Here is a 13,885-nt window from a genome sequence, read left to right as displayed (position 1 = left end):
GACATTATTATGCAGCTTGACAGAACACCGTGAGATGCAGCAATACAGGAGGATTCTGTCAGTGAAGGCAGACTGATTTAATGGTCTTCTCAAGCGGAAAACAGAATGAAATAAAAGAGAGGTTATTCAGATGAGTGGGTGGGAAAATCAAATAGCACTGTATTTGATGCTTCTACTTATACCTTGATAGTTCATGACCTCTTACCGCCTAAGACGTCTGCGATGGATTGTGTCTGTCATGACTTTTGTAAGTGGAGATATTTGTTTAGAATTCCACTTAACTCATTCACAACTTTGGTGAAGCAACTGGTGTCTAGCAGCAAAAAGACCTGGAAAACATTGTGTAGGAAAGAACTGCAGATGCTGGGAAAATCGAAAGACAAAAATGCTGGAGTAACTCAGCGGGACAGGCAGCATCTCTGGAGAGAAGGAATTGGTGACATTTCGAGTCGAGATGAAGAGTCTTCTCTCCAGAGATGCTGCCTGTCCCGCTGATATCATTATGTCATGCACAACGCTGCCTTAATGCAAGGCCTAAACACTGAAGTTTGCGACGGCCCCTACTTACAGGTTAATGGTGTGTATTGAGCTTAACCAAGCTCTCCCTGGAACTGTGACTGCAGTTCATATGACGCACTGATCGAATCGTTCTCTTGGCCTGGCTGCTGAAGTTGAATGCAATTAATTGGAGGAGTTGGCGAGGGTGAGGGGCAGAGGGGGAGAAGCATTAGTGCCAACTAGGATTTGAAACAGATCTTAAGGTTCTGTCCCTGGAATGTCCTGATGTTATTTGACAGCTGAACTGTCCAAGCCCTTGAACGGTTTTTATGCGTATCTTCATATTAAACAATATATGTAGACGTTAAAAAACAGATCAAATAGATTTATATAATCAAATGACTAAAATAGCAAAGTTTGCTCAAATACCTTTAAATTATAGAAATTACAATTTAATAAAAAATTCACCTAATCATCTGGAGTTGGCCACTTCAAAGCCCAGTAGTGTGATGAAGGCAGCATGTATTCACTGTGCCATCTATGCTTTTGCTCTTGTCTCATGGTGAAAAGACGTGTGATTTGATGTGAATTATCAAGCAAATACATCAAAATAAAAGTTCCGTGGTCTCTGAGACCTTGGATAATATCTCCGGTGCGTTCATTTTTTTCCTCCTTCAAACCTCAGCAGTGAGTTTAATTTCATGTGGTTTTGTGAAGAATGATTACAGTTTGACAATTGCTCTCACTCAGTTTCTCTATATACTTGTCTCATGTCATAAGTCTACATTTAAAAGCTGGTTTTTCAAGTTTTTTGTCAAGTTTTTTGAGTGGTATATTTCACAAGACTTCATTAGATTGGCATGTATGAGCTTGGCTGTTTCAGGTAGTTAATGGGATTAATCTCACCCTTCACTGGTGTTTCTGAATCAGTTCTGAAGCAGGTGAATGTTATTCAGAGTTCAGTCCAAGTTTGATTATTTTTGACAGGGTACGCGAAGCTGCCATGACAGGTTTGATGGAACTAACAATACTATTGGTGCAGACTCATCATCAGCTCATTACTCCTGAGAAGTGAGTACAAAATTGTTTACAACATCTAGTTAATATTCAGTTTATCATTTATTATCAGGCACTAGGCATTAATCTAACCAATACGGTCACAGAAAATACGTTAAGAAAATGTTGTTGAAAATAGGCAAACTTTTATTTTTACATACTACATTTTTAATATGTTTTGACAATGTGTGCTTGACAATTCTGCTTTCAAAATAGTATGCGGTTTATCAGCTCTTAGTTTATTACTTATGGACATTGTAATTATTACAAGATAAAGGGACAGTGTGACGTGATTATTTTTTTATTTATCCTGATTGTGTTCAAGAGCTTCCAACGTGCATTAGATAATGTTGACCCCATTTAATAACTTTAATAGATTATTTTTACTGGATTCTGGCAACTAGTAAGATCGCAGTTGAAATATTTTACCAATTAACTACTCCTTTTGCTCACAACAATGATAACTAGGCCTGAAAAATTATGTTGATTGTGAAACCTTTATCATAACCTAAAATTGTGAAAATCTAAAGTCTGCTATTTTTCCTTTCTTAACGTCATGTTGTTATATTTTTAAAATGTGATCCAGAGATGTCATTGTCTCTTGCTGGCCGAGGAAGAGCTACCCAACCTAATCATGCCTTCTAGCCATAGTTCCATAGCCCTGCAGGTAACAGCTTTCCAAGTACATGCAAATATTGATTGATTCAAAGATACTTCATGGAAACAAGCCCTTCGGCCCACTGAATCCACACCGAGCAATGATCACCTGTTGACTCTATTTTTAATCTTATCCCAGTTTCGCATCTACTCCCTACACACGAGGGGCAATTTACAGAGGCCAATTACCCTACAAACCCAAACTGTTTAAATATGACAAAGGTTTTCTCATTTCTACATTAATTCTCAGACTCATACCTCTTTTTTTCCATGGTCTCCTACCAATTACTTGAAATCTATACCTCCTGGTTTTTGACCCCTTTGCCCTTTGTAGGTGCTTCCTCTTTACTCTATCGAGGCCCATCGTTATATATTAACTTGCACCTTTCATGTCCTGATTGCATTTGAGAATTAAGCATTTTGAAATGATGTCACCGTAATAATACAGGAATTGTAGCAGACGGTTATGTACAGAAATGCGGTAAGATCTTTCAGCTGTAGGTGGTTGATTGGTTAACAGCAGAGAATTAAGTAGCATTGATGCTCACATCTTTCCATTTCTGTGCAGCTGTAGACAAATGATGTGTTACTTGGCTCAGTTGTCTGCTGAGAAGATTGATCGATTCCGAGCACACGCAGGCTCTGTTTTTCTTCAAATCCTACACTTTGATAACCCTGCAGTCCCACATATTCCACACCGGGAGGAGCTGGAGAGCATTTTTCCACGGTGAGTTTTTAAGTGGAGTAGCTACAAAAAACAGTTGTTACAGTTAATACAAGGGTAATAATTGCATTTACAAATCTGCATTAAAATAAAGGTCACAAAAGAAAATTACTGCAGATGCTGAAAAGCTCAAAGAAAAGCAGAAAATACTGGAAATAGTTAGTAGTCAGGCAGCAGCTTAATTGGAGGGAAACAAGGCTGGTGTATCAATTAATGAGCGTCGATCAGAACTGGGAAATAGTAAAAAATAAAGCAGGTTTCTAAATAAGAAAAGCAAAAGTTGAAAGTTTGTGACAGGTGGAAGGTAGAATAAATTAAATGACAACAAGGATGGTGATCTAAGGGCTGGAGAGCGGGTGAATGGAATCTGTAAAGAATCAAAATAAATGCACACCGGGTCAGGCAGCAATTATTGGGGGAAATCAGCTCGATGGGATGCTCTGAGAGTTGGTATAGACTTAGTGGGTTGAATGGCCATCTTTTTTGTCATAGGGAAATATCAGTAAAACTAAATAAGAGAACCCTTAGTTAAGTTGGTTAGTTTAGATCTTATCAAAGATTCAATGCAGACTGAAAAACTGGTAGAGTGTGGATGTACAATCAAGTGTAAAACTGGGAGTCAGTGTAGTCCTATTGAATATCAGTTGATAGACTTTGCTAGAAGTGAAAATACAGGAGTAGAGGAAGGGAATAGAGTTGAAGATAGAGCAGTTGATGGAACGTTATAAATTGTCAACAAAAATACAAGATGTCATGTTTAGTTTGATCTAATTACACAATTATACAGTTTATTCTTTCCTTGCAGATCAGAACTCGAAACGCTGAATTGGAGTGCACCCTCTCAAGCCTTTCCTCCAATCACAAAACTGTTGGGGCTCCCAGCTTACCAGTACCGTGTTTTGTTGGGTCTCACCGTGTCAGTAGGAGGGCTCACTGAATCTACGGTAGGTGGTGCATATAATACTGGGTGTGGAGCCAACATTCCCTTTCATTATATTGTCAAAGTTTGCCGTTAATTTGTTGAGAACATGAAACTGGGGAAGGGGAAAGTAAACTGAAATGGTCATTAAAACTTTCATTACACACTTCTGATGAATTAACTGAATCTATTATTCTGATGAATTTCTAATCTCTACAAAATACATAAATCGCACATAAATCAATTAACTCTGAAACATAATTTTCCTGTGAAATTGCAAGCGTTAAAAAAATTGGACTTGGGACCTTCATTCACTGTGCATGTAATACACCTCTCTTTATTGACATCAAATGTTCCCCTATTGATTCATCTTATAGTGTAACAGTCGCTGCAACTACAAGCAAATTGCCTTACTCAGCTGCTGTCATTATTATTTAACTATACATTTTGCTGATATGTAGCATCAAGGAGACATGGTAACACTAAAGTCAATCGTCATTAGGAGGACATCACTCGAGTGGTTGGATTCATACCATTCACAAAGGAAAATGGTTAAGAGTTGTTGGAGTCAGTCTTCCCATCACACAACTTGCTCATCATTGAAGAAATGACTCCAATAGATTGCGCACATACTATTTTGACTTATCTGGGGAATAATGTATTTGCAGCCTCAGCTTTTCCAAAGCTCTTGGCAGTGAGACAAGTGAATTGTTGCAAGCAGATCCTCAGTCAAGCTCATGCCTGGACAGCTCACGCTGGGCATCTCAGGGTGACATTGACTCTCAACTACTTTGTAAGCAATTGTAGGTATGTTACAAAACCTACCTGAATCGTCATTGAGAATCTGCCCCAGGCCGTGTGCGCGATTTTGGCGCTGTTTAGAGGGGGCGGGTTTAAAACGCGATTTTTACTAGGCTGTTGCAATCGAAAATGTTCAGCCTAGTAAATCATTAACGAAAAATCGCTGAAAGACCCCGTCGCAAAAGGTATTTCAAAGGGAGACGAGGCAGCCTACAGAGAGGAAGTCCTGAAGTTGACAACCTGGTGCTCAGAAAACAATCTGGCTCTGAACACCAGGAAAACAAAAGAGCTCATTGTCGACTTCAGGAGGCACAGCACCGACTTAGTCCCCCTACATATCAACGGCGAGTGTGTGTAGAGGGCCAACACCTTCCGGTTTCTCGGCGTCCATATCGCTGCTGATATCTCCTGGACAGACAACACGACAGCGGTCATCAAGAAGGCTCAGCAGCGGCTACACTTCCTGAGGGTCCTCAGGAAGCACAACCTGGACTCTAACCTGCTGCTGACCTTCTACCGCTCGTCCATCGAGAGCCTGCTGACATACTGCATTACAGCATGGTATGGCAGCTGCACCATGGCAGACAGGGAGAGGCTTCAGAGGGTAACTAGGACAGCGCAGAAGATCATTGGTTGCCCTCTCCCCTCCCTGATGGATATCTACACCTCCCGCTGCCTTAGCAGGGCAAAGAATATCATCAAAGACAGCTCCCATCCTGCGTTTGGACTGTTCGACCTGCTGCCCTCTGGAAGGCGCTATAGGTGCATCAAATCCAGGACAAATAGACTCAGGAATAGTTGCTTTCCGAAAATTATAACTACTCTTAATTCAAATTCACACATGCACTGACTTCACAGCCCAACACCCGGACTTCCATCTGTATATATGTATATAGCGCCGCAGAATTGTGCACCTATCCCCCCCCCCCCCCCCCCCCCCCCCCTCTGCACTAAATATATGTATGCACTGAGTACAGCAGCTTTAATTTCATTGTACATGTATAGTGACAATAAATGGCATATCTATCTATCTATATCTATTATTAGTTTTATGGCCTTGTATAATAGTTATAATAGTTTAAAAATCACTCTCTCAACCCGCGACCTCTCGCAGCCCCAGGGTTTTATAAAGCAAACAATTAAAGGTATGTACCTTATTTTTACATTAAAAGGGGCTTGTTAAGAACCCTGTATATAAAGTTTTCTATAGCGAGTAGCTCATTTTGGGCTCTTTATATCCCGCATTTTTTTTCTGGGCATTTGAGGGCACAAATCCAGCGCAATGTGAACGTTCTAAACCAGCGCGTTCACAGGATCCCACTAGAAAGCTGATTTTAAAATGGACTTTAATTTACAGCAATTGAACACTAAATTCCTTCCATTTGGCCTATAAATTGATGTAAATGAGATTTAAAAATCATGTTTTATTGTGAATTATTTGTGAATATTATTTGGACACTTAGGCTATTTAAAAATGTTAATCATTTATTAAGAAATGGATAGATGTTTAGATCTAGTAATTGAAGTTTGAAATTAGCTACAATTGGGTATCTAACTAATTATATGCTTTAATTTCAGGTCATCCAAGTAAGATTATTTTATATTTGTTTCAGAATGCTTCAATCTATGATAACTGAAAATTTCATTCAGTTCTCTTAATTTTTAAGAAGGTTATGTTTTGACTGTCCATGATCACAGCTTTTTTGTTATGTCCATAGAAAATCAATAATGAACAAGATGCTAATTTCCGAGTATGAAAATGGCCATAACTTTTTTATTACTTGAGATATGAAAGTGAATTAGGTGTCAAATTAAACTTATTTTTATGCTTTATCTGATGGGATAAATTGCAGACTTGATTTTTTAAATCTCTAAATTTTGTAACGTGGCTAGCAATTGCAGCCTATCCATCATATCTCCCAATCTACTGCTCACTGCTCCATTAGAGAGATCAGCTGGCTCTGTAATCCTGAAGAAACAATTCCACTACTTTGATGATGCCTAAGAATAAGTGGCATCTTGGACTCTGGGATTTACCAGCATTGCTTGCTTCCCACGAGTGTAAGCAGCTGTTGACTGCATTTATGTGTCCACGAGGACTTCCCTTAATGTGGGCATTTTCATCAACAGGAAGGGTTTCCATTCCATATAGCTCACTGAGCATCACGCAAAAATAAATCCTTGTGATGAATGCCAAGTTTCCAGGAAGCACACATGACCGAGTGAGCCCTGACTGATAAACATTTTCAGCCACCAGCTCTGCCAAGAAAGATGGCTCGTGGTTAACAAAGGCCACGTCTACTGCTCTTCCAATCTAACTGTGGATTGGAAGGAATTCAAGCAAATTATTGGTTCACCCAGATGTCGCGTTTGAATCCTTGCATGATGGGAATAGAAGAGATATAAGGCTGATGTTGCATCTCCTGCATTTACCTGGGCAGGTGCGGAGAAAAGAGAAGTGAAAGTTGGTAGAGATGGAATAATGAACCTGGCTGCCAGTGAGAAGGATCCTCTCTGCGGGCTGCGAGATGTACCTGATGGTAGCATGTCGTTGAAGGCGGTGGGAATTACAAAATATGTTGAATGCATTGAGGGGTAGAAATACTATTCTTGATGGGAGAAGAGGGCGTGTGTGGTAAATGGAATCATGTGTGTGAGAGTAGCATCTACCTGCAATGATTTATTTCTGCATCCCAAACACTGGGGTGTTACAAAATTAAGAGGCATGGAATAGCTCATTTTATAGTATTTTCCAATCTTCAATATATTCTATGGGAGAAGTAGAGTGTTCCTTGCGTTGTGCTTTGCATAATTCTGTCTGCGTAATAATAAAAATAGTGTCATCAAATGAATGGTGTCTACCATAAGGGTGTGCTTAAATGTCACAGTGAACAAAGTTAATGAAGTGAAATGTTTTGAAGATCTTTCTTTGCAACTTTTATCGTAGGTGCGATATTCAGCTCAGTCGCTCTTTGACTATCTCAAAACAATTCGCAATGATCTAGAAGCCATGAATAAGTTTTGTAGAACCTTAATACAAATCTTTAAGGACAATTTACTTAATGACAGGTAAGGCAATAGCTGTAAATGTGTATGTCGATTATTGGTAGTAAAATGCCCTCTTGGTATGCCCCAGTCCTGCCCGGTCTTTGACAGTTTTACCCAGACACTGATCACAGGCTTTATTCTCTTCGGTATATTAGCACATGGTGGCCCCTGACAATCACATCAAAATGTAAAAGTTGCACTGATTGGCAAGCAACAATCTTTTTGATGTTATTTGCGCAATATTTTTCACGTACATGGCTTCCTCAGGTTTTGAACTCAAGCTAGTCTCAGCTGAAAGGTTCACATTACTTTAACTTGTTTAAAGGACCAAATGCAATCTCGGCTACTGCTGGCTAGGGAGTTACATTGAACATAGAATAGCACAGCACAGGAACGGGCCCTTCTTCCGCAATGCTTGCGCTGAACAAGATGCCAAGTCAAACTGACCTAATCTGCCTGTACATGAGCCATATTCCTCTATTCATTGCACTTTAAGAAAAACCTCTTCAATGCCAATGTCGTATCTACCGCCACCACTAATCCTGGAGTTCCAGGCTCTCACCACTCTCTGAAAAAAAGACTTGCCCAGCAGATCTCCATTAAACTTCCCCCCTCTCACCTTATATCTATTTCCTCCAATGTTGGATATTTCCATCCTGGGGAACAAGTTTCTGACTGTCCACCATATCTGTGCCTCTCATAATGTTATATAACTCTATCAAGTCTCTTCTCAACCTCTGAATTTCCAAAGAAAACAATCCAAGCTCTCCTTGTAGCTGAAACCAACAAAGCCTCCACATGCTTCCTGTAATGGAGTGACCAGAACTGCATACAATACTCAAAATGAGTTGGAGATAACATTGTTTGTTCCATGTAGACCACCACTTTATTTATTACTAACAGTCCAACTTCCTTACTGATGTCTTTAGGCGTACAGGGTCCCTCCCCTCTACCCTATCTCAAGCTACAATATATTTCCATCTTTCCACTCTTATGGTGTGCCTGAATGACAGCTTTCCAAACCTCTCCATCGTGAGAACCATTCCACCTTCTTCCAAATACGCACCCTCCAAACTCGGTGATCCTTTCCTGACTCCAACTTGACTTTTCTTCCACCCTCAATCTACTGCCTTTTACACCTTTTCCACTCCGTGTAAAGGCTAGAGATAATGGAGGAAATATATTTATATGTGCCTGGCCTATAAAATCTACACAGCTACATATGGTGCTTTAGTGCATGATGGAATACTCCAAAGAGGATCATGCATCATAATTCCCTTTAACAGATGTTTTTACACTTGTTACAATTTTCTATAGCGGTTGGGGATCTATACTGATTGGGGATGATCAGCCATGATCACATTGAATGGCGGTGCTGGCTCGAAGGGCCGCATGGCCCACTCCTGCATCTATTGCCTATTCCACTTTTTGAATTATTTAATTTGAAAACTCATAAGAGTTTTCATTCTTTACAAATATTCACTTCTACATTTCCCCTTCTACATTATTAATATTTTTCAGGGTGTCCATCCCTCTGCTGAAGATGCTTGACCAGATGCTGGCTAATGGATGCTTTGATATTTTTACAGCAGATGAAAGGTATTTATCACAAGAGGCAAAAGTCTACCGGTATTTTACAGGTGCTTTCTCACCCAGTTGTTGACACTTTCATTTTGGCCATTTTGGTTATTATAAAAGTGTTATGAAGATTAAGTTTATGCCAGGCATTATGCCACATGAATTCCTGTTACTTTGCCTTTGTTTGATGTCCTTGAATTGCCAAAAGTGTTTCTTATCTTTGGCATCGGATGGAGTTCTTGAACATGTTCCGACTGCTTCCATGCCCTCTCACGCACAAAATGTTTGTTTTATATTCTTTTGAGGTAATTGTGTAATAGGGTTGAGGTACATGGTTGTGAAATCGGAGAGAGAAGTATCTGAATATATTGTTGAAGATCTCCAAGTAAATCTTTGCAGCACAGCTTTGGGGCACGTGTTCAATTAATATAACACCATGCAGTCGAAGTATCGTCCTAGATGTGCGAAAATATACCATATGGTTGCTGTAGTTGGCGATGCACATGGTATATTCTAGAGAGTACAAACCAAGTCTATCCAGTCTTTCTTCATAAGACAGTCTTGACATCCCAGGAATCAGTCTGGTGAACCTTCTCTGCACTCTCTCTATGGCAATAATGTCCTTCCTCAGATTTGGAGACCAAAACTGTATGCAATACTCCAGGTGTGGTCTCACCAAGACCCTGTACAACTGCAGTAGAACCTCCCTGCTCATATACTCAAATCCTTTTGCTATGAAAGTTAACATACCATTCGCTTTCTTCACTGCCTGCTGCACCTGCATGCCTACTTTCAATGACTGGTGTACCATGACACCCAGGTCTCGCGGCATCTCCCCTTTTCCTAACCGGCCACCATTTAGATAATAGTCTGCTTTCCTGTTTTTGCCACCAAAATGGATAACCTCACATTTATCCACATTATACTGCATCTGCCAAACATTTGCCCACTCACCCAGCCTATCCAAGTCACCTTGCAGTCTCCTAGCATCCTCCTCACAGCTAACACTGCCCCCCAGCTTAATGTCATCCGCAAACTTGGAGATATTGCCTTCAATTCCCTCATCCAGGTCAATAATATATATTGTAAATAGCTGGGGTCCCAGCACTGAGCCTTGTGGTACCCCACTAGTCACTGCCCGCCATTGTGAAAAGGACCCGTTTACTCCTACTCTTTGCTTCCTGTTTGCCAGCCAGTTCTCTATCCACATCAATACTGAACCCCCAATACCGTGTGCTTTAAGTTTGTATACTAATCTCTTATGTGGGACCTTGTCGAAAGCCTTCTGGAAGTCCAGATACACCACATCCACTGGTTCTCCCCTATCCACGCTACTAGTTACATCCTCGAAAAATTATATAAGATTCGTCAGACATGATTTACCTTTCGTAAATCCATGCTGACTTTGTCCAATGATTTCATCACTTTCCAAATGTGCTGCTATCCCATCTTTAATAACTGACACTAGCAGTTTCCCCACTACCGATGTTAGACTAACTGGTCTGTAATTCCCTGTTTTCTCTCTCCCTCCCTTCTTAAAAAGTGGGGTTACGTTTGCTACCCGCCAATCCTCAGGAACTACTCCAGAATCTAAAGAGTTTTGAAAGATTATTACTAATGCATGCACTATTTCTGGAGCTACTTCCTTAAGTACTCTGGGATGCAGCCTATCTGGCCCTGGGGATTTATCGGCCTTTAATCCATTCAATTTACCCAACACCACTTCCCGGCTAACCTGGATTTCACTCAATTCCTCCACCTCCTTTGACATGTGGCAGCACGTTCCACTTTTATTTTAGAGACCACCCTGGCTATGCCAGAAACAATTTTATTGACATACTGCTTACCTTTGAAGTAGATGGCCTGCATTCAGGGAGCACATGTCCTTGATTCAACGACAAGAAAGAGGGGAAAATTCTGCTTTTTTTTCTCTCTTGGTGCAGATTGTTTTTGTAGGAGTTTTGCATATTCCACATATGGGATTTTCTCAACTGCCATCAGTGTCGGCAACTTGATACATTTCACATATTATCAACCCACCACTTTTTCTCGAAAGCTTATTTGAAGTGGATGTTTGACAGAGGAAATTGAGACCTTGTATGTGATGTACAAAGACTGTGCAGCACAACTGCTCTCAGTTCTGATTATTTGCCTTGTGGGATCGTGGTACAGGGCTGAATCTTAAAGTGCGAATGTGAAAGGAGAATAAATAAATAATCGGCTGGTTGAGGGGGCAGGCCAGGGATATTATTGGAGTGAATGGTCTAGCAGGTTTAGTTTAGTTTATTGTCACATGTACTGAGGTACAGTGAGAAGCTTTTGTTGCGTGATAACCAGTCAGTGGAAAGACAATACATGCTTACAATTGAGCCATCCATGGTGTACAGAGATGCATGATGAAGCGAATAATGGGAATAACGTTTAGTGCAAAATAAAGTCCGTAAAGTCCAATCAGTGATAGCGTGAGGGTCTCCAATGTGGTAGTATGTAGCTCTGGACTGTTCTCTAGTTGTTGGTCAACAGGCGTTTGAATCGGTAGTCACAAAAGTCGATCTTGTAGTTTGGAAGTAAAGGGCGATGGGCAGGGAGTGTAACGGGGAAAGTTGTTGGGTGGGTTAGAACAGGGACCAAGAGCAAGACCCAACCAGCAGGAGGAATCAGGAAAAGGATCAGCTTCAGGATATCGTGAAGGGTGCGGAGTAATTGAAGTATTGTGAATGGTGGATTTGGATCAATGAATTAGGTATTAGCGTTGTGGCCCAGAAGTGATGGGAGGGGAGAGCAGCTAGAGGTCAGGAGTTGAGTGTAACTCAGGGTTTTGTTCGGACGGGGAAGGAGTGGTTGGGACACCAACAGTAACTGCGTTACTTCAACGGGACCTGCATCTGTACTTTCCAGCAGGGTTAATGGATAGTCAATCACACATTTTTTAAAGTTCTGCTTCTTGGTATAAATATTGACATTGACTGTCATGCAGTTCAATGAACCATCACCACAGAGCTGTCTCTTCAGAGGGCAGGGATCAAACTCTGGTCTCACCTTGTTCAATAACATGGTACCTGTTGAGTTAATCCACTCAGACATTAGGGAGCCCCATGGTTTCATTTTTATGTCAAATGAATTGGCAGACTTCAATTTGTTGCATAAAGTCAGAGCAGCAACTTAGCAAATATGATAGTTGGTGACCTGCACCTCTGCGGAATATGTGTTCTTGCAATATTTGAATTATTTTATAAGCCATATCTCATTGTCCAAAATCTTTCTTATAACTACTGTATCATGCAAGCGATTATATATTTTTTAACTTCAGAAGTCTATAATATGCTGCCAAATGGGATTGATGGAATGTTGATCCTCAGAATAGAGGGAGCGAAGAGAATGGTAGAGATCTTGGCAACATTTCGTTTGAACCTCAATGGGGTTCAAATGACAAATAAATTGTATTGTATTGTATAACAGTCCCATATGGCATGCTGACCCCATATTTAAATGCTGATCCATTTGAGATCATTGGGGGATTCCGTTTTACCCATAATATATTACCAGTTGTGTGAAGTACCATGATAATAACCCTAAGCAGGACAGAGAATTAACATGCAAAGCATCTACGAGCTTGAAATACCAGGAAAAGTTTGCAGACTGAGCCGATATGCTCCCGAACGCAGTCACCTGGTGTGCATTTGTCTCACTATTGTAGAGAAGGCCTCACCATGAATACCAAAAATAAAAATCTTTTTTACCATAGATCTCCTTCCGTCCCAGCATCCAGAGCTCAGAACATTCTCTCCAGTTGAAACAATGAGCTAATTATACAATTTAGATGCCAAAAAATGGTCATAAATTTGAACATTTTAGATAATGATTCTGCAGTAAATACAGATTTCAATACAAAACACACTTTTCTGATGGTTTCTATATTTTGTTTCTAAAATGTAATCGGTATATCCTCTTGCATTGCAGTATCGCCCTCTTGCCATTTAATGTCTCTTGCCTTCCTTATAATGATACTCCTTCCAATTTGCCTTTTGTCCCCTTCATCTACTTATTCTATCTCCAGCTTTATTCCAGTTTATATATTTTTAGATCAATGTTGATAAAAAGGAAATGTTTTGACAAAAGGGTATGTTTACATGAAGATAGCACAAGAACAGTTTGTTGGTATTTTTAATGTTCTGTTTGTTTTCCAGCCACTACTATGCTAAGGAGTTGCTCTCTCTCTGCAAAGTGGAGATCAATAAATCCAAAGATGTCCAGAAACTTCGAGCTAGCATTTCAGTGTAAGTAAGAACAGATTACCACATTTTCTTCTAAAATTCCTTCCTTATTGCCCAGGATCAGCATTGAGTTGAACTGACTTAGTTGCGGTTTCAGTAGATGTGTTTTGTGTTGCGTTACTGAAGAGAACAAGTGGATATCAATTGCAATACAAAATGCATTATGCAACATGAAACACTGCTTTTTGTTTGTGATAAAGAATCTTACTTGTTGGTGTTGTATAGGAGGAGGTCAATTGCTGTGGAAATGAAATTGTTCGTAATTTTGTATGAAATGGTGAGGGCCTTTATGATGCTCTTCACAATGTGTTCACCTCAACTGCCATTATG

General features: G+C 40.2%; 1 protein-coding gene across 1 annotated transcript in view; it reads left to right on the top strand.

Annotated features, from left to right (window-relative positions):
• The window catches only part of tbcd (tubulin folding cofactor D), a 151,971-nt gene that overhangs the window by 125,755 nt on the left and 12,331 nt on the right, over positions 1–13,885 (top strand). Inside the window, exons 30-35 of the mRNA XM_055653672.1 lie at positions 1,486–1,569; positions 2,780–2,938; positions 3,741–3,879; positions 7,603–7,724; positions 9,225–9,302; positions 13,469–13,558. Of these exons, the coding sequence (XP_055509647.1) occupies positions 1,486–1,569; positions 2,780–2,938; positions 3,741–3,879; positions 7,603–7,724; positions 9,225–9,302; positions 13,469–13,558 (672 nt within the window). The remainder of the gene's footprint in view (positions 1–1,485; positions 1,570–2,779; positions 2,939–3,740; positions 3,880–7,602; positions 7,725–9,224; positions 9,303–13,468; positions 13,559–13,885) is intronic.

This window comes from Leucoraja erinacea, chromosome 23 (assembly GCF_028641065.1).
Source record: "Leucoraja erinacea ecotype New England chromosome 23, Leri_hhj_1, whole genome shotgun sequence".
NCBI lineage: Eukaryota > Metazoa > Chordata > Chondrichthyes > Rajiformes > Rajidae > Leucoraja > Leucoraja erinaceus.
Note: the sequence above shows the minus strand (reverse complement) of the source record. Positions and strands in the feature narration are given on the sequence as shown.